This window comes from Amphiura filiformis, chromosome 18 (assembly GCF_039555335.1).
Source record: "Amphiura filiformis chromosome 18, Afil_fr2py, whole genome shotgun sequence".
NCBI lineage: Eukaryota > Metazoa > Echinodermata > Ophiuroidea > Amphilepidida > Amphiuridae > Amphiura > Amphiura filiformis.
The window spans coordinates 63,494,526-63,522,095 of NC_092645.1; the positions used below are offsets into that span (position 1 = coordinate 63,494,526).

At 38.7% G+C, this 27,570-nt stretch overlaps 1 protein-coding gene across 1 annotated transcript in view; it reads right to left on the reverse strand.

Moving 5' to 3' along the window:
- The window catches only part of LOC140139298 (DNA polymerase alpha subunit B-like), a 29,807-nt gene extending 4,220 nt beyond the window's left edge, over nt 1–25,587 (reverse strand). Inside the window, exons 1-15 of the mRNA XM_072161078.1 lie at nt 25,439–25,587; nt 18,186–18,310; nt 17,576–17,740; nt 17,388–17,476; nt 17,117–17,174; nt 15,682–15,791; nt 14,611–14,804; nt 12,904–12,992; nt 11,500–11,718; nt 8,793–8,960; nt 6,878–6,916; nt 4,745–4,812; nt 2,889–2,991; nt 1,838–1,944; nt 567–753 (exon numbers count right to left, since the gene is read on the reverse strand). Coding sequence (XP_072017179.1) covers nt 567–753; nt 1,838–1,944; nt 2,889–2,991; nt 4,745–4,812; nt 6,878–6,916; nt 8,793–8,960; nt 11,500–11,718; nt 12,904–12,992; nt 14,611–14,804; nt 15,682–15,791; nt 17,117–17,174; nt 17,388–17,476; nt 17,576–17,740; nt 18,186–18,310; nt 25,439–25,523 — 1,806 coding nt within the window. The 5' untranslated portion in view covers nt 25,524–25,587. The remainder of the gene's footprint in view (nt 1–566; nt 754–1,837; nt 1,945–2,888; nt 2,992–4,744; nt 4,813–6,877; nt 6,917–8,792; nt 8,961–11,499; nt 11,719–12,903; nt 12,993–14,610; nt 14,805–15,681; nt 15,792–17,116; nt 17,175–17,387; nt 17,477–17,575; nt 17,741–18,185; nt 18,311–25,438) is intronic.
- Between the last annotated feature and the right edge of the window lie 1,983 nt (nt 25,588–27,570).

A 27,570-nucleotide genomic window follows, 5' to 3' on the forward strand; every position in this document is an offset into this window, starting at 1 on the left:
TAGGAAGAACAGGCCATTGCTTGTACACTGACTAGATTGCAAACCAAAATTGTAGCGTTGTTATGTTGACAATGTTCTTGAAATCATCAAAGAGGACACTACCGAACAGCTGACTGAACACCTCAATACCATACACACCACCAGGAACATAAAATTCACCTATGTGGAGGAGGGCGACAGGAAGATACCATTTCTTGATACCTTGATCGTCCACAAACAAGATCCACAGAGACCAGAACTTTACCTTGCAGCATCAGAAACTCTCTTAGACAGAATGCATAACATAGTGACCAAAGACAAAGACAAAAAGGAAGAGGAGGAAAAATAAGAATAGCCCTTGCAAACTGTGGTTACCCAAAATGGACATTTGAAAAGCTCAAACAACAAATGCAAAGCAAAACACTGAAGGACACAAAACCGGAAAAATCAGACAGTGATCCATCACCCATTCAGGTAACCCCCATTTGAAATTCACACCCCTTGTGTGGAAGATTAAGGTTATGTCTTCCATATGGGGTGTATGGATTTCAACTGGAATATCATTGTAAATATAAACAGCTCCTTACCTTAATAAAATATCTCAAATCTGACGGTGTAATCAGTATATCAGGTGTGACTGTCATATGGGCATAGTTAGCAAACTGTTCATAGTCTATGGGTACGCTCACATGAGACGGACACAGTGGGTAGTAGTTCTGTTGTGCAACCATGTGCTTGACGAGACGACCAAGGCGATCAGAACCACCTGGTGGGCTGAAAGAAGAAAACAAAACAAATTGTCCATTAATAAAACTTCATGACCAGTACATATTGCACAAATTGCACAATTTGGTATTTTTGCTTGACAAAACCATGTGAAAATTGACTCGCTACAATATTTTGTCCTTCACACCGGAGGACTCAATCAGGTATGACTGATATAGTCATTTGATCTGCTTTACCGGGAAGTTGATTTCTGGTATTCCATAGTCTCTCTACCAGTCTTTTAAAAGTGGACTGTGACTAAGGAGGTATGTGCCCTCCTCTCTGTTCAAGGTGTTAATCTACCTTCTTGTGAAATTTCAAATCGTTTATTTCATCAGCAAATCTGATGAACAAATCAAAGTGCATTTGGCCCTCAAGGACAGATCTTTTAAATGAGTCTGGCCCTCCATGAGTCTGGCCCTCCATGGCCATGAGCTCATATAATAACCTTTTTCATAATTTTTCTGCCCTTTTTTCTTTAATAATTCTTTTTGCCGCCCCTTTTGCTTCCGCAGCCCTTCTTTTTGCCGCACCCTGCTTTTACCCCAGGGGCTCGTGCACCCAAAGCCCACCCCTCACCCCCCCCCCAAAATATGCGCATGATAAAACAGAATTACACATAATATTATTCCCATATTTGGATAAAAAATTAATTGAATACATTAGATCCTGCTGGCTACTTTGGGCATAAAAGTAGCTGCTGGTTCTAAATCCAAATATTGACCTTCTTAAACTGGTTTTATCCATTTACTGTAGGAACTCCTGGTTCTGAAAGCCAAACTTTGACCTTGTTAAACTGGTTTTATTTAATTTACTATGGGAACTCTTGGTTCTAAAGCTAAATTTTGACCTTGTTAAACTGGTTTTATTCAATTCAATGTGAGATCTCCTGGTTCCAATGTCAAATTTTGTTAAACTGGTTTATTTCATTTACTCTGAGATTTCCTGGTTCCAAAGCCAAATTTCACAATCAGATCTCCTGGTTCTAAAGCCAAATTTAACCTTCTTAAACTGGTTACAATTCATTTACTGTGGGATCTCTTGGTTCTAAAGCCAAATTTTGACCTCGTTAAACTGGTTTTATTTCACTTACTGTGAGATTTCCTCAGCTCCAAGATGAAACAGAATATCAGTGGAGGTGAGTCCAAATACAATGCCATTAACTGAGATTGTACAGGGGTCTGATACAAAGTGTAGTCTCTGCAAGAAATAGCAACAGAAATTACTCATTATATTATAACCATTTTAAATTTAAATTTTGACCTTTGTTTGTTCAGGGATTAAGTAGCCCTGAAGAAGAAAACCTGAAAATCTCTTTAAAAAAACAGAAAAAAATGTGTGAATTCGGGCTAAAAAGCTCCCAAACAGGCTGAAAATAAATAGATGTGCTGAAATTTGGACACAAAAAAATCTGGAATTTACAGATTAATCCTGAAAACTTACATCCCTGCTTTGTTACTTATACCATAGTTTGCCCAGTCGGTGCTGGGTAGTGCATAGACTGAGGGTTTCAAAAACACAAAAGTTTTCCCTGACACATTTCCAAAATTCCATGAGAAATATGCGCACTTTGCTAGCGCAAGGCTGATGAAAATTGGGACTTACACCGTTTGGAGGGGTGTTTAATCGGTCAAATTCTCCCAAATTATCTCTGATTTAAATTTTTTCTTCTTTTCAAATTCTGTGAGTATTCCTGTGGTCCGGAATATGGATTTTCCTTTTCCCAAAGTGGCAGGGAACCATGTTCAATAATCCTCTGCTCACTTTCCATGATTTTGGCAGGTTTTATTTTTCATAATTCTGTTAGTTTTGCCTGTTTTAAATGTTACAATGATGAAAACCCCCACCCACCCACACCTCACATGCATACACACCCACTCCTTACCTCACTAGGCTCATTCAGTTTACAGCTAAACGGTGGCTGTGGGTAAACGTAACAATGATGTACAAACGCACCCCCACCCACCCCAACCATCACCCGCAAACACACCCCACATGCATACACACCCACTCCTTACCTCACTAGGCTCATTCAGTTTACAGCTAAACGGTGGCTGTGGATAAATGTAACAATGATGTACAAACGCACACACACCCCCATCACCCACAAACACACCCCACATGCATACACACCCACTCCTTACCTCACTAGGCTCATTCAGTTTACAGTTAAACGGTGGCTGTGGATAAACATAACAATGATGTACATCCCGTAAAGATGGCACCAACACAACTTGAGTTCCGAACCTGAAATAAATTACCATAATAACCATTAAATCTTTATAATAAATTCGAATTTCATTTAATGTGATACGGAAAACAACTAGGTCTGCAATTTGGGGTGCTGAATTTGGCATCCTATCCTAAACCAAATCTGTAGACTACTAAATATCTTGGCAGAGTAGTTCTATACTTGAAGACCTAATTAAAAAGACTAGTTTGCGTCTGACGTCAGGGTAAAGCAGGGTCGGATCCAGGAATTTTTTATAAAGGGGGCGCCTTTTGAAAAAAAAAGAAAAAAATGTGTTAAAGGGGGTTACCCCCTCGAAAACTCAACGGTTTTGGCCCATTGTTTGCTGTTCATGGCAATTTGTTCCTTTTTTTAAATTTCTTACAATTTTGTATTTTTAAGTTACCGCGCCTTTGCTAGTCAAAAAAATAGAGGGCGCGCTGGCTGCGCCCCTAAATCCGCCCCTGTAAAGGCGTGACGTGATTGGTTGCTGACCTGACAGTACAACACTTTTGGTCTGGTTGATGACAGGATGTCATACGCAAACTAGTCTTTTTACTTCGGTCTTCAATTCTAGGACTGTGTATCCTATAGGACTACATATTTCCCCTTAATTCACACACCACTTTAAATTATCTGATATACCAGTCAGTGTTGCCAAAAGGAAGTCAATTTTTCTATACTTTTGCAGACCTGTCAACCTACCAAAGTCAGAAAGAGGGACATTGAGGCCAAAACCTTGTATATGTACACAAACCAGGTACTGACAAATTGATAGACTTAAGGGCTGGGGTATGAACGTTTGGACAGTATTTATTTTGGGGCATTAGAGCACATCAGACATATCAATTGCATTCTGAATACTGAAGAATGTCATTCTGATATCAAATAATTTTGATTTTTGAAATTAGCAATTTAATACACATTTTATGGCAAATCATTAAAAATTGATATTTTTGATATTTAACAGTACTTGAAGTAAATTTTATAAATCTGATGATTTAAACTTAAAGTGTATGTAGGTGGGATGAAAAGCCGACGATCAATTGAAAATTTGGACCTTTCCTATTGAAGATATGGATTTTTTTTCCCAAAACACCAAAAAAAAATAGGTCTTTTTGGGAAAAAAATCCATATCTTCAATCTGAACGGTCAAAATTTTCAAGTGACCGTTGGCTTTTCTTCGCTGCTACATACACTTTAAGAAAATATATCATTCGATTTATATAATTTACTTTGAGGACTGTTATATATCAAAAATTTGAAAAATATCAAATTTTTATAATTTGTCATAAAAGTTGTATTATATTGTGATTTTCAAAAAATGAAAATTATTTGATATCAGAAAGACATGCTTGGTATTCAGAATGCAATTCGATAGGTCTGAGGTGCTCTCATGTCCCACAAAAAAATACTGTCGAAACGCAATAAACGCTCATTTTAGATCCCTTAAGGTGTGCGATACTTTCAGAATTCAGAAGGTTTTGCAGGTCTGAATTTATCACAATAGAGTAAAGAGAATGCTATTGCAAAATGAAATTTGCATCATTTTCTGTTGTTCTTATATTTAAATTTGCCATCACTGAAATTTTCAGAAAACAGGTCTGTCCTTCTTTTTCACTTTGGTAAATCCCAAATGAGGGAGGGACAGTCCCTCAAAATGAGGGACAGTTGGCAGGTCTGCTTTTGTTTGGTTATATTCAAACAAATTACCTGAAAACTGACAATTCTGAATGAGTGAAACGTAAGGAATTTTAAAAATCAACTTGCCTTTCAGTTGCATCCATCATTTCTTGTACTAGTTTGGTGAACAGCTCATCATAGGTAGAGTCCAATTCCTGGAGGTAAACAACACAGCAGAAAAGACCAGTCAGAAGGGAGTCTGAAAAGGGTTAAAGTTATTGGGTTTTGGACTAATGCCCCTTCTAATTCCTGGAGGTAAAAAACTGGAGAAAAGCCCATTAGTCACCAGGCAGTCTGAAAAGGTTTTTACCCCTCTTATTCCTGGAGGTAAATAAAACAGGAGAAAAGAGGAAAAGCCCATTAGTCAGATGGCAGTCCAAAAAGGGTTCGCCGCCCAATGGGCCAAAAGGCTTGGGAAGGATTTAGGATTTAACTTTTTTTTAACCTCAATCAACAGAGCACATCAAGATCTTGCAATATGCTTTAATTTCTTAACTTGACCCATGTTTATCCAATTTATTCTCAACATGAAAACAATGGGAACCTGTACGAAGTAATGCATGTGTCATTTGATGAAATGAGGTGATGTATCATGTTGCAAAGGATTCTGGGAGATATCTTCTCTGTCAATAAGGTCTGTCCACAAAGTGCAAAGGAAAAACCTCCTATGTACTTGTGGCCCTTGAACATGTTTAAAGTAAAACTGCTAAGAGATTATATAGGAAGTAATGCTTTAAACATGTTCAGGGGCCAATGACACAAGAGGTTTTTCCTGCCTAACGACAGTGATTTCCTGTTTAGACTTGTTAAGTCTCATACCTTACAAATTGCCACACAAGCGGGGGTCCGGGAAAATTTTGTTATTTTAGCCTCAATTATAGTCAATTTCATGCACAAAAACTGTTAATTTCTTCCATTTTCCATTCATTGAAAAAAGGGAAAAGTTACCATTTTAAGCAGTATAGCTGTCCTATCAACCTCCATTGTCGATACTTCAGGTCCAATAATTATTTCCAAGAAAATCGGTCACAATCCAGTGGCGTACCATGGCCGCCCCAACCCCGGGGGGCTGAAGAAGAAACAAGTTTGCCACACCTTCTTTAACAGCCCGAAAAGGTTGACCCAATTTTTTTCACGGTCGTTTGAAAAAGTGAAGAGCAAAAAAAAAAAAAAAAAAGATTTTAGGCGCTAGCGCACTAAAAACAACATTTTTCTAAATTTTTATGCTTTTTCAATTTTTGAGCCCTTTTTATTTGCCAATTCGCTTTGCCGCCCCCTTCGCTTTGGCCGCCCCTGTTTTTGCCGCCTTTCTTCTTCCGCCGCCCTTCATTTTTGCCGCCTCCTACTTTGACCCGGGGCTAAGCCCCCAAAGCCCCCCCAAAATACGCGCATGCAATCCATTGAGCCAAATCAAAACAAACTTTCATGTGTGCAATTGTTACGATGTCAGCGCCCCTGGAAGTCAGCAGAATTCTCCTCCGTCAATCTCTTACACAAGTAATACACAACACGCACAAGCTATCGTTTCACCGCTATAGCGAGAGCCGTACGGCAAGCGGCCACGTGCTGCCACAGAGACGCAAAACTAGCGAAATATAATCGCTTGAGGCGCTATTTTTTTTGTTCCCCCTGTTCCAGACGGGGTATTTTCGCGGAGAAAAAAGATACAAAGACACGGAAAAAAACGGAGAAAAAAATACATTTTCGTAATCGGAAAATTACGGGGAAAATACGGAGATTTTTGGGGATGAAAAAAAATATGGAATTCCGTAAAAATACGGAGAAATTACATCCCTGAAGGCCATCTTAATTAAAAATTTTGTCTCAAAGACCCTGCCTTTTGTGAATTATTCTTGCTGGATTGAGTAAATTTCATTTTTTATAAAAAAAATTTTTTCAAATCCAACACACAAAAATATCATGTCTGACATCGTCAGACGTGAAAATATCCCAAATCGTAAATCTCAATAAAAGTCTTCATCTTGACCACAGTGAAACCTCCTTGAGATATGATAGGTGGTCCATTCTTGTTAAAAAGCTTGTCCATTGCAACAGATAAAAAAAATTGAAGTAAAAAAAAATGCATTCCGCACTATGTTTTCAACTTGGGAATGGCTTTGAGACAAACTTTTAAATTACGATGGCCTAATAACTACATACACACTTAAAAAGATATCAATACATCAAAAGCAGTTTACATTCATTTTTATCCAAACTCACCTCAATATGAGTGTGTTTAGCATCAACAAATGGTCCAAACTGAAAGAAAAACAAAAGGGTCAAGTTCATTGATGTGTGCAAAAAATGCTGGAAATGCACCCAGTCAATGATATGCATACAATATTTGTGTCAAAACACGCTGTCCATTCAAGACTAGATTCTTTTGAGCTGATCTTTTATGTTTTCAGATAGTCTCAGAATCTCAGGGCCTCGCCCCAAAATATCTTAGTGAGCTTTGTTCCAGGCAGAGAACTGAGATCTTCCTCTGACAAGACAAGTCTTTGTGCGCTTAATAGAGAATTCAAATCAGATGGTCCAAAGGAATGGAACAAACTCCTTAAAACCTATCAGGGAGACTCCCACAATCCAAGTTTTTAGAAAGGAACTCAAAACTGACTTTTTCAGTTAAACAGTTCTTTCTTCTTCAATTGTTTGTGCTTTCTTTTAATTTTTTTCCTTGTGCAGCGCTTTGATGATTTCTTAAAGATTCTTTATAAATAACTGCAACTTAACAGGTTTGTAGCCACGTCAGTGTGGTTAAACCGACAAGGAAGCTGGCAAATAAAAAGAACAAAAAACACCACATTTTTAGGGAGGTGATACCCCGTAACCTATTCTCTGATCCCTCGCGTATGCTAAAAAGATTGTGCCCAGAGCCAGCCCCTTAATTGTATAGTAAAATTAACCCGCACACAACTTGGGCTGAGTGCAACCCAGAACTGCATGTATATATGTATTAGAAATAGGGCTGTTGACAATTTTCATTGTCGGCAATCGTCATATCTCAAGATCCGACGTCGGCAAGTTGTCGACAAAGCAACACATCAATAAAGTCCAAATATTAAATTCAGAGACCACGTTATGCATCGTATTTAACACAAATATGTGCCCATCCACCACAAACTGGTCGTAAAGTCGGCATTTTCCATTATATTTTGAGATACAATCAAAAACAGTAATTGGATTTCTATGTTGAATATACCAGGAATTTGACCTTTGATGAACTATAACCAGAGGCTGAAATTTTTTTTTTCCTACAAGAGATCCAGAATTTCCCTCCAGTTTTACTAAATTTTCCTCCAGAATGACATATTTCCCTTATGTATTTCTTTATTTTTTTGGTCAAAAACCAAAAATTTCCCTGCAATGATGAGCTTCCCGTATTGCCCACTTTTTCCTGCCATGACTATAACTTCACTTCCAGATGTCCGATGAAGCTGGTTGAGGTGTCATTTTCAAGCTGAAAGTGAATTCTTTCAAAATCTGCAATAAACAGAAAATGATCTAGAGCCGACTTTACTACCACTTTGTGGTGGATGGTCACATATTGCTGTCAATTACCATGATTACACATAATCATATCGGTAACTTTCTATTACAAAATGAAGTCTTTTAATACATTAATCCACCCTACCATTGTCATCTATCAAGCTTATCTCTAATATTTTCAATGACTATAGTACAGGTAAATTAAGTATTTGTTGGCCAAACTGGAACATGCGCGGTGCATCCATGTAGCCTACCAAGCGTGTACTGTAAGGCATGCGTATGCTTTCTTCTGTACCGCGCTATGTGCGCGTGTGTTTATCGCAGAGCCACTAGCGTTCATAGTGTTCGATCTTGGCCAAGAATTACTTAATTTACCTGTAGTCTTTGTCGACATGTAGTCCATGGTTGTCGACAATCAGGAAAATTACAACAACAGCCCTATAATCAAATTAAGTATTTCTTGGCCAAACTGGAACACTGTGAACGCTAGTGGCTCCGCGATAAACACACATGAAAATAGCGCGATACAGAAGAAAGTATACATGCGCCTTACACTGCGTACAGGCTTAGTACACTACATGGACGCAATGCGCAAGTTCCAGTTTGGCCAAGAAATACTTAATTTGATGGATAATAAGAAACTTACCAGTATGCAGACATCTGGTTTGTCTTGCTGCACAACTTTTATGAGGTCATTCAAAGCGTCAAAGTTGAGATTATCAGAGGTAGTGAATGGCCCGGCAGCTGTCAATACTTGTAAGGCACCGTAGTCTAGAAGAGAGTTCTCAATATCTGGCAATGGTAGAGGTACACCCTGTATGAACAAAAGCATAAAAAATCCTATCAATGCGAGTATTGTCAGAAATCTGGGGTCCCACAGGGATCTATTCTAGGACCCATCTTATTCAACATTGAGATTATCAGAGGTAGTGAATGGCCCGGCAGCTGTCAATACTTGTAAGGCACCGTAGTCTAGAAGAGAGTTCTCAATATCTGGCAATGGTAGAGGTACACCCTGTATGAACACAAGCATAAAAAATCCTATCAATGCGAGTATTGTCAGAAATCTGGGGTCCCACAGGGATCTATTCTAGGACCCATCTTATTCAACATTGAGATTATCAGAGGTAGTGAATGGTCCAGCAGCTGTGAGCACTTGTAAGGCACCGTAGTCTAGAAGAGAGTTAGAACTCAATATCTGGCAATGGTAGAGGTACACCCTGTTTTAACACAAGCACAAGAAATCCTATCAATGCGAGTATTGTCAGAAATCTGGGGTCCCACAGGGATCTATTCTAGGACCCATCTTATTCAACATTGAGATTATCAGAGGTAGTGAATGGTCCAGCAGCTGTGAGCACTTGTAAGGCACCGTAGTCTAGAAGAGAGTTCTCAATATCTGGCAATGGTAGAGGTACACCCTGTTTTAAGGGCTGGGGTATGAGCGTTTGGACAGTATTTATTGTGGGACATTAGAGCACATCAGACATATCGAATTGCATTCTGAATACTGAAGAATGTCATTCTGATATCAAATAATTTTGATTTTTTGAAATTCGCAATTTAATACATACATTTTATGGCAAATCATTAAAATTGATATTTTTGATATTTAACAGTACTTGAAGTAAACTTTATAAATCTGATGATTTATACTTAAAGTGTATGTAGGTGGGATGAAAAGCCGACGATCAATTGAAAATTTTGACCTTTTCAGTATTGAAGATATGGATTTTTTTCCCAAAACACCAAAAAAAATTAGGTCTTTTTGGGAAAAAAATCCATATCTTCAATATGAAAGGTCAAAATTTTCAATTGACCGTCGGCTTTTCCTCCCTGCTACATACACTTTAAGAATATGTCATTAGATTTATATAATTTACTTCGAGGACTGTTATATATCAAAATTTGAAAAATATCAAATTTTTATAATTTGTCATAAAATTTGTATTATATTGTGATTTTCAAAAATGAAAATTATTTGATATCAGAAAGACATGCTTCAGATTCAGAATGCAATTCGATAGGTCTGAGGTGCTCTCATGTCCCACAAAAATACTGTCGAAACGCAATAAACGCTCATTTTAGATCCCTTAACACAAGCACAAGAAATCCTATCAATGCGTAGTATTGTCAGAAATCTGGGGTCCCACAGGGATCTATTCTAGGACCCATCTTATTCAACATTGAGATTATCAGAGGTAGTGAATGGTCCAGCAGCTGTGAGCACTTGCAAGACACCGTAATCTGGAAGAGTTCTCAATATCTGGCAATGGTAGAGGGACACCCTGTTTTAACACAAGCACAAGAAATCCTATCAATGTGAGTATTGTCAGAAATCTGGGGTCCCACATGGATCTATTCTAGGACCCATCTTATTCAACATTGAGATTATCAGAGGTAGTGAATGGTCCAGCAGCTGTGAGCACTTGTAAGGCACCATAGTCTAGAAAAGAGAGAAGAGTTCTCAATATCTGGCAAAGGTAGAGGGACACCCTATTTGAACACAAGCACAGGAAACCAGTGTGAGTATTGTCAGTCAAATATGGGGTCCCACAAGGATTTATTCTATGACCCATCTTATTCAACATTGAGATTATCCAAGGTAGTGAATGGCCCAGCAGCTGTGAGCATTCGCAAGGAAAGGTTGAAAAATCACGCTTTTGGACCTTCAAAAATGTGCACTTGTTTCCAAATTTCGGGCACGTAGGTGAATTCCTTTCACCATATCCTTTCTAAAAATGTGAAGTTTCATACATTTGTCTTTTGTCACTTTAAAAGTTACACTGAAAATAAAGTTTAAAAATTTCCTGCCAAAACTAACCTATGTGCATCCTTAAATACTTTTATTTTCACTTAAAAGAATAAACGCTATGCCTGCCTGTCGTCTATCATACAGTAGAGGATAGTATAAACACAAATTCATATTGTTTATTTTCATTCTTAGTCAGTTTTAATATATATAAAATATTTTATAGAGCAAAAATTGAGATATCGTCACAAAAACTCCCCCTTATTCTAAAATGAACTAAACATGTTTACAACCGTACATCTTTAGTTGCGTGTATTGCAAGTGTGTGCGCGTATCATACCCTAGGTCTACGCATACCATGTTGGTTGTTTACCATGTACCAAGTTTGAAGTTGAGCAGTTATTGTGTTGAAGCTGTACGGTGGATTAATGAATTTGCTTCCACCCAGGCAGTCAAACTAACAAGGAACCGGACAGCCAAACAAACATGCAGGCAAACAATTTGGATGATAACATAAGCCCCATATATATGTGTGCTTAAAATATGCGATCAAAAACAAACAACTGAGGAAGTTGACAAATGAGGGCAGCAGACAACATACCTCATACACTTTTGATGCCACAAACTTGCTGCCCGATGTATTGGTGCCATCCATAGCAACAATCTGTCCTGGAAACAGAGAGAATTCATGGACGTTGCCGAGATGAATAGCAACTTGTTTGCCAGACGACGTCTCCACAGAGCCTTCCAGCAGCACAGACTGGGCATTGAGGCGGCCATTGCTGTCACAGCACACACGACCTACGATTGTTACTGGTTCCTGCAATATGGAAAACAAACATGTCTAAAATTGAACAAACTATTTGTTAACCCCATATATAGGCAGTGGGCACTGCTGTCTTTCTTACAGAGCCCCTGATTGGTTAATTACATGACATAATCATCTCAGAAACCAATCAAAACAGAGCTTTTACATCTCTTTGTACTTAAAAGCTTTATCCCCTGTCAGCCCTACTGACCATTCTTACCATATCTATGATTGGCTAAATACATGATATAGTCATTTTTGTAACTAATCAAAGTAGTTCTAAGAGGCTGATAATTCAGCTGGTAGTGCCTATAGGGTTAAAATGACTCGTATGCAGGTAGGATAAAAAATGGAAAATGGGGGGGGGGGGAACAGCGTAAAACCAGGCCAAAACCCTAAAGTCATGCTGAAACTAAATGAAAAGGCATAAATATTGGCTATTAAAAAGTAGAGATTCCTACGTAGATAAGGAAAATATCGTGCCTGATATGACAATTTTGAATCGTTGTGATGGTAATAACTATGAAACAGCGGTGGTTGATGGTAAAAATATGATTATGTTTCAGGTGATTTTTATTTCCATTAAAAATTAATGGCAAATCTTACTCCCTGACATAGATATTAAAATTTTGATTAGGACCAATCGCGCCTAAGTGCGAATAATAAATTTGACAAATAGATGAATCGTATAGGCCTACTTAGCTGTACAAATCAGTTGATCTATAGTATTGTATTGCTGGAAACCCCAAATTTTCTATATTAAATGTCCTATACTGTTATATTTGATACCAACGAATAGCTGTAGGTATCCTCTATCCAGTGATACCAAAATAAGTACAAACATTCCCCACATGATATCGCTATGGCTTAATAAATATAATGTGGGAAATTCCAGAAAATAATGTGGGAAATTATAGGTCAATATTTTGCTCAATATTACAGGGATGACTATGTATAACTTATATACCAAGTTCAAGTCTATAGTTTTAGGACAACCAGTAAATTATTTTGAAACCCATACTCTTCCTGTACATAGCTTTACCTATATCGTCCACAACTGAAGTGAATATTTCCCACGGAAGTTACCCAATTGTCAATTCTATTTGAAGTCCATACTCCAGCTGTGGAAGTCTATAGCTAAATCTTCCAGTGGAATCCACAGGGGGAGTGTGTATTTCAATTGGATAATCTACTAACCTGCACAGGGAATGCCACGTGAGATATACTCTCTATGTTGTACTTTTCCTGAAGAACTTCTGTCATGTCCTCTATCATATCATTGAGAACTGTAAACAAATGCAATAAGCCCAATCGTCATTGGAAGTTTGCAATGCATTGTAGGACAGTTTTTTGCAGTTTTAGGACACTTTGTCCTTTGACCTTTCAGAAAATTCAGAAATATTGGTTTTTCTGTGTACAAAATATAATCTAAAATGTTTTACAATATTTAAAAAAAATAAAAAAAATATTAGTGTTTTATAAATTAATTATTTGGTATTTTTAATGATCAAAATTGTGACAATAATAAGAAAATTAATAATAATTACGTAAATTTTCCCGATATGTCAGAGGTCAAAGTGTCCCAAAACTGCTCTCAAAAACCGGAAGTTAGAATGGCGATTGGGCTTATTAAACAGTTTAAAACTTTTGATCCCACACAATAAATTATTCCTACTTTGGAATTTTCAAATGGCTTTCCATCTTTCATCAGCGAGATTGAGACCATGGTGTATATCATCAGGTTGTGACCTTTTTGACCTTAGACTTGACCACAGACTCCTGTGAATTTATACCTGCCCCTGTCTTTGTTCAGGGATGTAAATGGGCATTGGGCAACATATCCATTTTGTGAAAATCAATCTGGTCCTTGGACAGGTGACCAAGGGGTTGAATGAGGTATTGAACATTTAGGGGGGTTTGCCAAGTGAATAGGATGCAGGGTATCACTCCCTCCTAAAAAGGTTTTTGGCTCTATTTATGACTAATTATCATCATCCAACTCCAGAAATTAAAAAAAACCCTTTTTTTTTACATTTCTGGATTTTTTGGGGGGAGGGGAGCAAATTTCCAGAATTCCAGTAATTTCCAGAAGATTTACATTCCTGCTTTGTTGAGAGAGCTGGTTAACTTTGATTTGCACTGCCCCCTTGATGCCTTGTTCAAACCACTTGACTTGTGGTCTCTATCTAAGATCTTGACCTGGTCTTAGGTTCAAAAAATGTCCAGGTGACTCAACATGGATGTGGTTTGTCCTTCACATACACCAGTATGTGTTGTGACCGATGACATGCTTAGTTAATGTATGCAAGAGAAATCATAGAGTTACTTGATGGAACTACATGCATATGGTCCACAGCTTTACTAGACAATGTAAGACTAATTGGTTTGATCATCCCCAGTTCAATTTTAAACTTAACTCCATGGGCACTACTGCCTTCCTTACAGAGCACTTGATTGGTTAATTACATGATATAATCATCTGAGAAACCAATCAAAATAGAGCTATCAATTTTAAGCTTCCCCCTTTAGCCCTACTGGCTATTCTTTCCATAATACTGGCTATTCATATACCTCTCTTTTTAACCAATCAGAAAACTTCATAAAGGCCGAGTAGCCCCCATGGGGTTAAACAAAGAATGTTCTACCATATTCTGTACTTTTAAAAAATTTACTTTTCAATACATACGGTTCAGACGCAATCTCAAATTGGGAAGACATGACCTTAATCTCCCACACTGGGAATGTGAATTACAATACAAATGGAGTTACATGAATGGGTGACTTCATTTGACATCTACACCCCCTTTGTGGAAGATTAATGTCATGTCTTCCATAGGGAGTGATGGATTTCAACTGGAAATTTAACCCATTGCAATAAGGAACAACTGCATGACTAAGTCTTACCAAGAGCTTTCTCTGTGAGTTTTTGGAACATATACTTGTAGTTGTTTTTCAGCGTGCTTTGAGGATTAAGCGTATCTATCTGACATGATGCAGCGTTCTCAGCTCCTGTCCACACTACGTTTCCGACAGCGCCATACCGGGCTACGATCTCCTTGGCATTGGATCTACTGCTGTACTTCTGTGATGGTGTAGCTCTGTAAAAAGAAATATATATTGATGTTAGCTTAAGCTGGGACAGATTCCTGGGAACTTTGTCCTTAAGGGCTCTGGTAGGAACATTTCAACAATATTTTTTGTGGGACATGAGAGCACATCAGACATATCGAATTGAATTCTGAATACAAGGAATGTCCTTCTGATATCAAATAATTTTGATTTTTTTTCACGATATAATACAAATTTTATGACAAATTATTAAAATTTAATAATTTTTGATATTTAACAGTCCTCGGAGTAATACTGAAAGTGTATGTAGCTGGGATGAAAAGCCGATGATCAATTGAAAATTTTGACCTTTTATGTTGAAGATTTACATTTTTTTCTCAAAGACCTAATTTTTTGCTGTTTTGGGGAACAAAATACATATCTTTAATTCAATTCAGCAGTCCACTTGGGCAGTTAGCAAACAGAGGAAGTATGGCCGCTGAAAAGATCAGATGTGGAAAATCTATCAACTGTGCACAAATTAATACAAATCAGTGTTGTATGTATAAATATAACAGCTAGAGTATGCATGATGGGCAAGTCTAGTCTAGTACAAATAAAAAACTTTCGCTGGTGATCCTAGGCTTCTGGGTGAGAATGCTGCTGTCACATATGGAATCAGTGGCAGATCCAGGTACGGGCACACTGGGCCTGTGCTTCCCCATTTCCTGCCTCCTTTTTTTTAAAACAAATTTGTTGGACAATATTGGAAAAGAATAAAACCTCTTTGTTTTGCTCCTCTATGTTGATCCCTCCTACATCCCCTGCATCATGCAAACCTAATACCATGACCGTGAAGGTGTCAGCCCCTTTCCAAAATTCCTGGATCCGCCAATGAATTGGATGGTATATGAATAAGAGACTTACGCTGGTGATCCTAGGCTACCGGGTGAGAATGCTGCTGTCACATTTTTAGGCAGAATCCCTCTCTTATTAGACACATTCTCCGGAGTAGTATGGGGTCTCTTTTGGGTTCCCTAAAAAAGAAGACAAGTTCAATGTATGTTTAACAAGCAAATTGTACATATAAAATGCAATTAAACCATGAAATGAAGTAAAATTAGCCATAATTTTGAGTAAAATCAATTTTCCAAGATATCGCTAGTCATGCATTTAAGCACCGCGCAACTAGCGTTAGCGTGCACACCATTCTATATCAATACACACTATTTATGAGTCTTTTTTGCCAATTATAAGCCAAACAAACTATAGATTTGCTAGCATGTACTAAAAAGTTGGCAGATTATTGTTCACTAATGTCTTGAAATATCCACAACTTATAAAAAGTAAAAAATTTTATTTAAGGGGTGTGATTCAAAGCTTGTGAAATATTCTGAAAGTTGTGGAAAATCCTGAAAAACTGTGGCAAATTGGGCTAAAATACCCTAAAACAGGCCAAAAATTGATACAATTCTTCAACAGATGTGACATAATTCTTTGCAAAATTGTTTTAACACATAGATTAAGCCATTTCATACTGCAAAGCATTTATAGTGGTCACATGACACCCTATATCGCCACATGCAACAGCGCGATAAGATTAATCGGGTCCTTGCCGACGAAACGCGGAAACAAAAAAAAAATTCTGCTTGATAATCGCACTGTCGTCAGTCAGTGCGTCACGCCATGAAGTGTGACTAGTATCGCGCACATGCACCATTTATTTTTGGGTGCATTGCGAGCGAAATATGAATACCCCCAATTGTTGTCCCATGTTAGGCATGTTCATAAAATTTTGAAATTTAATAAATTCATCTAAAATTGCTTTCATTAAAAAGAGAATCATTTAACTTAAAAAATGAGGGGTCAATCATGTATGTAGGCCTATAATTGGCAATGTTATGAGGAAAAGTATGCTTGCCTGAATGTCCGAAAATGGGCCAAATTGTGTGTCCCAGCATTATCAATGGCTTCCTATGTCATAACATGTGTGTATGTATTTTATGGCTGAATTTTTGAGCACGAAGGGCCATTTTACAAAACTTTCGCAACTGTTTCATGAAATGTGGCTTTCATTACTTGATAGTATCAAATATTATTCAAATGCAGTTTTTTAAAAATCATGCTAGGTTGGAGTTTTGAGGGTCAAAATCCAAATTTTGTTCATTTTCCTATTGGATTACACAGTTAAGACAGGATCTTGGTGCACAACTAAGCTTAATGAAGCCCGCCCTCACATGTTCAAAATGTGATCATGTCTACCCATGTGTGTATCAAGATGGCAATCAAGTCCTCTGGTTTTCATTCTGTGGGGGCAGAATTCAACAGTATTTCAAAAGTTTTGTCTCCAAGTTGTACTCACTTTTCTTGCAGGTGTGCCATAAGAGCTCAATAAGTCATCATCAGCTTCTGAACCCAAACTGAAAATACAAAAGCAATATGTCGTGTCAAGTTCATTTCTTTAAATTATGATCTATGGTAGAATGCAGAGGTACTGCTTGAACGTACTAGTGCAATGAGGTATATATTCAAAAATTGTTTGAACCAATTGCTATGGTAGCTAATTATGTTACATCATCACTTCTATGACGAAAATGCATCATCACTCCCATGCTTTGTTCCCCAACACATACCTAGTTCTATTACTGATTCCACTCCCAAAACGGCTCTGTGGTTTACTGCTGATTGGCGTCTTGGCAATTGTCTTCTTTTTGCTCAGTCTCTGTAAATAAAATGAAGTGAACATTTTATTTAATCGCATCAGACGGAACACCAAACATAACTCACCCCCCCCCCAAGGGTCTGTACACATATAACTTACATCTCTTTCCAGCCTATCTAATGTGTCCAAGGTAAGATTCAAGTTGTCATTGGTATGTGATAATGCCACCCATTCTGATGCCAGGTCTGTACAGTCAAGACAGAACACCAAGCACAACTCACCCCCCCCAGGTCTGTACACATATAACTTACATCTCTTTCCAGTCTATCTAATGTGTCCAAGGTAAGATTCAAGTTGTCATTGGTATGTGATAATGCCACCCATTCTGATGCCAGGTCTGTACAGTCAACACGGAACACCTAGCATAACTCATCCCCCAACCCCCCCGGTTTGTAGACATATAACTTACATCTCTTTCCAGCCTATCTAATGTGTCCAAGGTAAGATTCAAGTTGTCATTGGTATGTGAGAATGCCACCCATTCTGATGCCAGGTCTGTACAGTCAAGACAGAACACCAAGCATAACTCCCCCCAGGTCTGTACACATATAACTTACATCTCTTTCCAGTCTATCTAATGTGTCCAAGGTAAGATTCAAGTTGTCATTGGTATGTGATAATGCCACCCATTCTGATGCCAGGTCTGTACAGTCAACACGGAACACCTAGCATAACTCATCCCCCCCAGGTTTGTACACATATAACTTACATCTCTTTCCAGCCTATCTAATGTGTCCAAGGTAAGATTCAAGTTGTCATTGGTATGTGAGAATGCCACCCATTCTGATGCCAGGTCTGTACAGTCGAGGCGGAACACCAAGCATAACTCTTTCACTGTAATGTACAAATTACAAACATTGATGTGAAATCATTACTGGTCGATCTCGACAGGATTTCAGTATAGGCATGTTAACACAGCTACCCAATAGAGCTGCATGGATCGAATTCGAATCCATGGGTTCCTACAGTCACCCATGGAAAACAGGGTACTGAAAACCAGTACACTTGATGTCCATATGGGCCATGAGTTGGTTTGTTTACATTGCAGTAATTCCTTCAGAATAGTCAATACAGATTCCAAACAGATAAAACTTACCTTATATCAGTTTTAGTAATAACTCCAAATTGACATGACAATGCATTCTATTTGCTCAATTTCATACCAAAATCAAGGAAAACATGGTTTTGTTATTGCAAAATAACATGGAAATCACACAGGGTCATATCTGGTAACTCCAGAAGGCCACTTGAAGTAATCAATATTGGTACTTGAATGGCGTGACTCAGTGACTTTCTGCTCATTGTAAGACTGATGTGTTGTAAACTTGATTGCATAACTGATATCCTTTGTATTTGAGTTGTCAATTATGGGAGTACTTCTGTCATTGATGTAAACATAAGGTATCAGAACTGTATATTTAATATTACAAATAAGTCACATACAATGATACATTGTAGGTATGAAAGTTATTATAGTAGGTTAACTAGTTTTCTGGGTTATCATGGTTATAGGTAGCTCTAGTAAAGAGCCTCTGCCACTACCCATAAATTAGGTATGCCAGGCAAACCTTAGTTAAAACACATTTGCTAGTCAGCGAAATTCGCCTGGACCGGGGACCAAACACGATACATACGGTACATAGAAATTTCAATTTTTTTCAAGACAGGTCGGTCAAGGAAACGTACATAAATATGTTTTCTATGTACTTCACTTGACCCAAATATATGATTTTTTATGGTGATAAGATACTCACACATAGAATTTTAGAGGGATTTGGATAGCAGTTCCATTAACACAAGCTGCTATCATCATGAGACTAAGATCTAGAAACACCCCCGTAATGCTGTTTTGGGGAATTTTGCTAGCAGAATCTTTTTGATGAAAGTCGATCTTTGAAAAGATGTAACTTTGCCACGGAAAGTGCTATGACAAAAAGGTTTTCAGTTTTGGCTTTCTTTACTCAAGGGCTTTTAATTTGATATATAAAATGATGCAGTTTGATGGCAAATTTGAATTCACCTGGCATACGGCCGCATACCTACAATCTACCTTCTCTGATGCCTCGATGCCAGCCCTACACGCCTCTTCACGTCTCGGCGCGTTAAGTCTTCTTCTTCTTCAGAGTACTTTTCAACGTCCCGTGAATGGAACCAGGCGAAAAGGGTGTGAGTGCGCAAGTAGGCGCCTTAGTCTCTGGTTTGAGTGTCTTCTTCGTTGAAGAAGACTGTAATGTTTTCTTTGAAGTGCTTGTTGTCTTCGATGGTCTGGATGGTGGATGGCAGATTATTCCAGTCCTTTATTGTGCGCGCCGCGCGGCACAAATGAGTTTTTGAAAGCTTCTGTTCGAGCTGATATTTGAATGTATGAGCTGCTGGACGATCTCCTAGTCTGGCGATTAGCTGGGCGCAGGTAGTCTGACACCGGAAGGGCCAGGTGACCCCCCTAAGGCTTTGTGAAGTGTATTGACCCGTGAAATCTTTCTTCTGGTCGATAGCATTTCCCAGCTGAGTTCCCGTATGAGTCCTGAAGCACTAGCAGTTCTGTCATAATCACCCGTCACCATGCGAGCAGCCCTCCTATGTATTTTGCCTATCTCATGTATGTGTTCTTTGGTGTATGGGTCCCATACGCTTGAGCAATACTCAACCGTCGGTCTAACCAGTGTGAGATAAGCGGCTGCTTTTGTACTTTTGGTGCATGAGTGAAGGTTTTATTTTATTTGCGGATGAGGTGATTTTAGCTATGTGTAAGTTCCATTTAAGGTCGTTTGAGATTTCAACGCCGAGGTAGGAATGAGATGATGTTTCTTGCAGGATTGTACCCCCTAGACTATAACTGGAGACAATGGGTGTTTTTGAATTAGAAACTCTGAGGACAAAGCATTTCTGCGGGTTGAATCGCATTTGCCATTTCCTTTCCCATTCAGATTATTTGTTTAAGTCGTCCTGACTCCTGTATTCTGGTGGCGTCCTTGGTCGATGTTATATTGGAGTACAAAACACAGTCGTCCGCAAATAAACGCACAGTCGAAATGATATTGTCTGGTAGGTCGTTGATGTAAACTAAAAATAAAAGTGATCCGAGCACTGTACCCTGTGGAACTCCTGATTGAACCGTAACCCATTGTGAATGTTCTCCCCCCACTACGACTCGTTGCTGTCTGTTCTGAAGAAAAGTTGAGATCCATCTATTTGTGTTACCGGTTATACCATGATGCTGTAATTTAAGTAGAAGACGATGGTGGGGTACAGTGTCGAACGCCTTCGCAAAGTCCATTACGTGCCTCTTCACGTCTCGGCGTTAACGCGCCTCGATGTGGGCCTTAAGTTATGCGCCTCTCTTGTAGTTGTATGGATATCGTGATCCGAGGGAACTGATCAAGTTCTAGGTTATAGGATGAACAAATTTTAATCTTTCCGCAGAGCGGCCAGCGCACATTATTATTATTGTAGCTTTCAGGCTTTCCATGCTTTCTGAAGAATCTCAATGATCTTGAGAAGCATTATAAACCACATCAATACAATAGGAATTTATACTGCAACTTTAAAATCTTGGGTAGGTGCATTCGAAAGGTCATCATCAATTAAATTAATCTGTAACATACCTTTAATCCCGGGGGGGGGGGTCACTCCCATTGTGGCCTGTACACCATCCGCGATAATGAAAACGCGTAAAAAGGGTAGTTTTTCGTGTGTAAGCACGATACGCGCGTAATGCGTTTAGGGTGTCAAAAACATGAAATATTGGAAAAAGGGTAGCAAAATTGCAATTGCTAATATACGAGGAAATGAAATTTAGGGTATGAAATTTGATGCAAGGAATAAAATCCCTGTTTAGAGTGTGAAAACACCTGTTTAGGGTATTGTTTTAGCCAAGGGTTAAATCCGTGTTTAGGGTGCTTTTCAAAAGTTGATTATCGCGGATGGTGTACAGGCCACAATGGGAGTGACCCCCCGGGCCTTTAATACGTCTTGATTTTATACGACCCCATCTTTGACTTTTCAGTTTATCAATATCATGTATATGTCATGTATGTTGGACATTAATGATTGTCATGATATGAAATATAAGGCAAACCTTAATTAACACATTTGCTAGTCAGCCAAATTCGTCTACAACACAATACATAATTTACATAGAAATATAAAAGAACTGGCCTAAGAAGGAAACCTACATAAATATGTTGTCTATACTTCACTTAACCCAAATATATGATTTTTTATGGTGATAAGTCACTCGCTCATCGAATTTTAGAGGGATTTTGATAGCAGTTCCATTAAAAAAGCTGCTGAGACTAATACACATGTCACTTGTATGACCCACCCCATGACCCCGGGAGTGGTGAGTCACTTACAACTTTAGGCGCGTCGGTTTAACTATACCATGACCCACATGTGCGTCTAAACAATGACAGACATTTGCCGACAATGACTGAGCCCCTCGTCAAAATTGTGACGCACATGTTAAGGATTATGACTGTCCTCATGACGCAAATTTGACTCACCATTTAGGTATTTTGACTGACACTGATGCACCTAACCATTGACGCACCTAGGTAAAGTGACTGACACTGACGCACCCCTCGGGGTATGTTGTGACGCACATATTGAGTAAATGACCGTACCCTGCATCACCAATTGGTTGGTAAATGACCCAACCATGACGCACATCCCCGGGGGTCCTAGGGTGGGTCATACAAGTGACATGTGTATAAGATCTAGAAACACCACCGAAACGCTTTTTGGGGGAATTTTGCTTGCTGAATCTTTTTGATGAAAGTCAATCTTTGACAAGATGTAACTTTGCTACGGAAAGTGCTATGAAAAAAAGGTTTTCAGTTTTGGCTTTCTTTACTCAAGGGCTTTAATTTGATATATAAAATGATGCAGTTTGATGGCAAATTTGAATTCACCTGGCATACCTTAATATTGATATTCATGTGTTGGACCAAAAACTGTACGTGCCGTACTATTACGCTGACTTTCGTATTCGGCGAGGAGGACGATTTCGACCTCCTGGTTTGTTTACAAACAGAGAGGTAGACAAAAAACCGTTCCGCTTGTCCAAACACTCAAGTATCAGAAGGATGGTCCACAATAGCGTGATTCACGTAACATGAATAGGGATTAAAAAGCTGTCAAGTAGAACCATGTGCTTCTATTGTCCAATTTGCCATCAAGATTTCATATGGAAACAGTTCAGACTAGTCACGATTATCGCACTTTCAGTTTCCCACGCGTTTGAGCGGGAATTGGATTGCGTGCTTTTTCGATGTCTAGTGAGCAAATTTTTCAATATTTTGAGAAAATGATGTCAAATTTTCTATTCTGTATTGTTTGGTAATAATGTCTTTTGCCAATAGTATGTTTAAAGTTGTAATTTTGTGTTTTTGATCGCAAAGATCGGATATTTTCGTTCGATTCAATTATGAACCCTTCGCAAAGGGTGCCGATTTCGACAGAACTTTGACGATAATTTTGCCTTTTGGACACTAAAATGCATTCGATCCTTAATTTTGTTTCAACCGAGTCTTAAATTAGCAAACACAATAAGGTTGGTACCACTTTTATATACATTGATAAAATTTTAAAGATTTTTTTTCAAGTTTCTAACCGGCGCAAATCGTTAAGTGTGTATTTCCCATTGACATCCAAATGGGAAATACGAGTCTGATGGACATAGGAACGGCGTCCATGAGACTCATCGAGTCTAGTTCAGACCCAGTACACGATCATGTCAGAAATTAATATTTTACTTACTTGGTATACTTACTTGGTATACTTGGTAGATTAGTCCTTCATTCCTATCGGCAGGACTCTCAAATTCTTCTTAAAAGATGCCACAGTGGGTGCAGTCACTACTTGCTCTGGTAATTGGTTCCAATGCTTTACCACCCTGTTTGAGTAGAAGTGGTTTGCAAGTTGTGTTCTGGAACGCCTTTGGAATAATTTCATGGAATGGCCTCTGAGACTTTTGTGGGGGAGGGAGAAGAACTTGTCAGCATCCGTCTTATAATACCCATGAAGGAATTTATAAGTGTCTATCAAATCTGTCTTGAGTCTTCTGTTCTCCAAAGATTCCATTTGGATATCACTCTTGCAAAGGCGTAAACATTTGGACTGCACTTTCTCTATTGCTTCAATATCTTTCTTATATTGAGGACTCCACGCTGTTGATGCATATTCCAATGCTGGACGCACTAAGGACTGGTAGAGAATAGAGACTTTATTTTCATCCAATCCAGTGAAACAGCGCCAAACATCGCTATCTTCCGTGGGCCTTTTTAATAATATCTTGAACATGCATAGTAGAGGTGAGGGTGTTGCTAACTGTGATCCCCAAATCTTTCTGGTTGCTCACTTCCTGCAGGTAGACACCATTTAGTGAATACTGGTAATGAAGGGCTGCCTTGATGCGGAGAACTACACACTTATCGGCTTTGAAGTCCAATAACCACATCTTGGACCACGCAGAAAGGGCGTTGAGGTCACGTTGCAAGTCGTCACAATCGGCTTTAGTGTCTATCAGGTTGTAAACTTTGGTGTCGTCGGCAAACATTTTAGCGACGGAGGCTGAAATCATGTCGGGATGTCATTCACGAAGAGGAGAAACAACACCGGACCCAGTATCGATCCCTGAGGGACCCGCTGGTAACTTTTTTTCCAACTGGAGGCTCCATTTCTCAAGATCACCCTTTGTCTTCTACCGGTGAGAAATCCTTTTATCCAAGACAGCAGATGCCCCCGAACACCAAGATGATTTAATTTGTACAGAAGGCGGGCATGTGGCACTGTGTCGAACGCTTTCCGAAGTCTAAGTAGACTGCGTCGACACCATTCTCATTATCATAGGCTGTGGTCCAGTCAAAAATACACTCCAGAAGCTGGGTGACACAGGAGCATCTCTTCTGAAATCCGTGTTGATGGCAAGAAATCAGATCATTGTCGAGAATAAACTCCATAAGCTGGTCATAGATGACACGCTCCAGCAACTTAACCACTTGACTTGTGAGTGAAACAGGACGGTAATTGTTTGGGCTAAGACGAGAACCTTTTTTGTAAACCGGTGTGATGTTGGCGTCTTTCCAATCTTGAGGATCAGCCGAAATCAGCGATGAATTAAAAATCATACACAGTGGAACGTCAAGTCCAGTACATTCTTGAGTACATTAACATGGAAACCGTCTGGTCCACATGCTTTATTCAAATGCAGTTTACTCAATTTCTCTCTAACGATTTCAGGTGTAATACTGAATATCATACAAATTAGAGCTGTGTTTCCTCTCAGGTAGAGGAGTATTCAAAACTTGACCTTCAGGCTCACATTTTAACACACTTGCAAAAAAGTCATTAAGAATTTCTGCTTTCTCTCCGTCCTCAGTCACTTTTCTTCCCTCCTGCTCCAAAACCTCTACAGTAGCCGAAGACCTGGTAAAGTGCCTGGCGTAATTGTAAAACTTCTTGGGTTCAGTTTTAATCTGATTTACAAGCAAGGATTCATAGTCTAGTTTGGCTTTCTTAATTGTATTGTCCACGTTGGCTTTTGCAGTATTAAAGTGTTCACGGTGCACATTCAAACCAGATTTCTTGGCCTTAACTTCCGCTACTCGCTTCTTTTTCTTTGCAAGTTTCACAGATTTGTATGTCGACCAAGGCGGTTTATGTCGCTGCCCACACTTAACTAACTTACTTGGAATGAACTTGTCCCTCCATTCATCATACTTTGAATTTAATAAGTTCCATTTCTCATCCAAATTCTTATTTGAAAACAGGCTCACCCAGTTCGTGGATTTCACAGTCTCAGAATAGGCATCATAGTCGCCCTTTGAATACAAATACACTTTGCGTTCTGTCAGCGCAATACGGGGAACAGGAATTTTCTGGGTCTGATTATTCGGACTACAAAAACTGGATGATGATACTTTTTTTGTGTTGGACAGATGACATCACATAGATACTTACATTTGTCTATTACTTCAGCATTAGTGAGATCAATATCAAACACCTCAAATTCAGAGATCAAGTCTTCTTCGCTAATTTCAGTCATTTTAGTCAGTAAATCTGCAGAGGCGGAATTCTTCCAATCATGAGTTTCCCGGCAAATTTATTGTACCTGGATAGACATTATACACAATACGCAAGATTGCTAAATATGAATAATAAATACGTGACGTCATATCAAGATACTTTTTGGGAGACTATACTTTTGAAATTTATCATGACAATATTTACAAATCTTACTTCAATATGATGAAAATGAAGTTATTATTTTATATTTAAAGCATAATAATCAAAATTTGAATAAAACGTGAGTACGTGACAGTAATTTTGATTTAATAAAATATGACTTAACCTAATAAATATTCAAATTATCAGGATTTTCTTGGAATATAATTTATTTGTTGTCAATTTTAGGCTTGGGCAATTCGATCATAATACGATACAACGAGCTACGGAAAGCTATAGTAGATCCCTGGCACGATAATTTGCATTTTCAGCAAGTGGGGAATTACCCTGGTAAAGTCCCAGATTAAAGTACCCGTGACCGAAGTACAAAGAACTTGATTTGCAGGTGATTTTTTAGTCTACGTCAAAACAAATCGAACTAACTTTTCTTATCATGACCTTGTGACTGGGCCTGTACGTGTTTATTCCGAATAATAAATATGTCCATGTTATTTTAAACAAAGTTGAATACTTAGGTAGGAAATAAGGGAAACTTTGAAAACGTTATGAGATTTCATTTCTTAAGCAATAGCTAGTAGGCCTAATTCAAGATCATTGAATGACCCTTCCGGGCTAGGCCTATTATAGGGATATTAATTAGCACTACAAACAATGATGTTTAATTCTTAGAGCTATAAACGGATAAACAATGAATTTCCAAAGGAAATTTTAAATAAAATTGTATTTTTAGGCCTATTCTGACAGAGATCAGTATTTGTTTCAGTCTTGTATTAAATGCATTGCTTTTTATAATCAATGGCTCAAATTCACGTATTCAGGGAAATTTCAGTGGGAATCTCCCACTCCTCAAGTTTTTTTTTTTTTTTTTTTTTTTTTGGTCTGGCCTAAAAGAACCTCAATGCCAAACATATTGGCAAATAACAAGATGAATATATAACGCAATCATCATCGCCAAACTGATAGGGCCTATCATGCATCACCGTATCAGGACATTTCCTAAACAATATAGAGCTATAAACAGATAAGGGTGGTGCAATAATTATGTGTACCCCGGGGTGAATTATATGGGGGGGCAAAGATTTTTTGGCAGGCCAAAAGGGGGGGGGGGGGGCAAGCATTTTTTGGCAGGTCAAAAGGGGGGGGCAAGCGATTTTTGGCAGGTCGAAAGGGGGGGCAAGCAATTTTTGGCACAGATTTTTTGGGCAGCATTCCTATATTACGCCCGTAAAAGGTTTCGGAAACCGTTAGGAACACGTTCAAATATGCAAAATTTCCTGCTCGCTGCTCTTTCGCACTATATGATAAGACAATTTAAGGTTTTAAATTGGGTTCCCCAAAATCTTGCATGTGTAAGGGGGGGTAAAGATTTTTGGCACATCAAAGGGGGGCAAAGGTTTTTGGCACGTCGAAGGGGGGGGCAAAGATTTTTGGCACGGCCAGAGGGGGGGGGCAAGAGATTTTGGCAGACCATTTTGAGAATTCACCCCGGGGTACACATAATTATTGCACCACCCCTAAACAATATAGCCACCAAACCTTCAAATTTAGCAAGATCTGCTTGTTCTCTCTTGACAAGGGCCGTCTTCAGAGCGGCTCTTTTCAGAAACCATAAGAAGCGGCATACCCTACATGTCTCGATCAATAGTCTATCAATTTCAGGTACTTTGTCCTGAAGAAGTAAGAACTACTCCTGACTGAAACCTTGACAGTTCTAAACTTGCCCGACGGCGACCCTCTAAAATCCCACACCGGGATGATTGTTATGAATTCCCTATCCCACAATTTAAACAATGTTCAATTAAGAAATCGATTTTGAAAAATTTTGTTTTATTTATTAAAAATATGTCTAGGCCTGCCCTATTGGCTCATACGTATTCAGGGAAATTTCAGTGGGATTCTCCCATTTC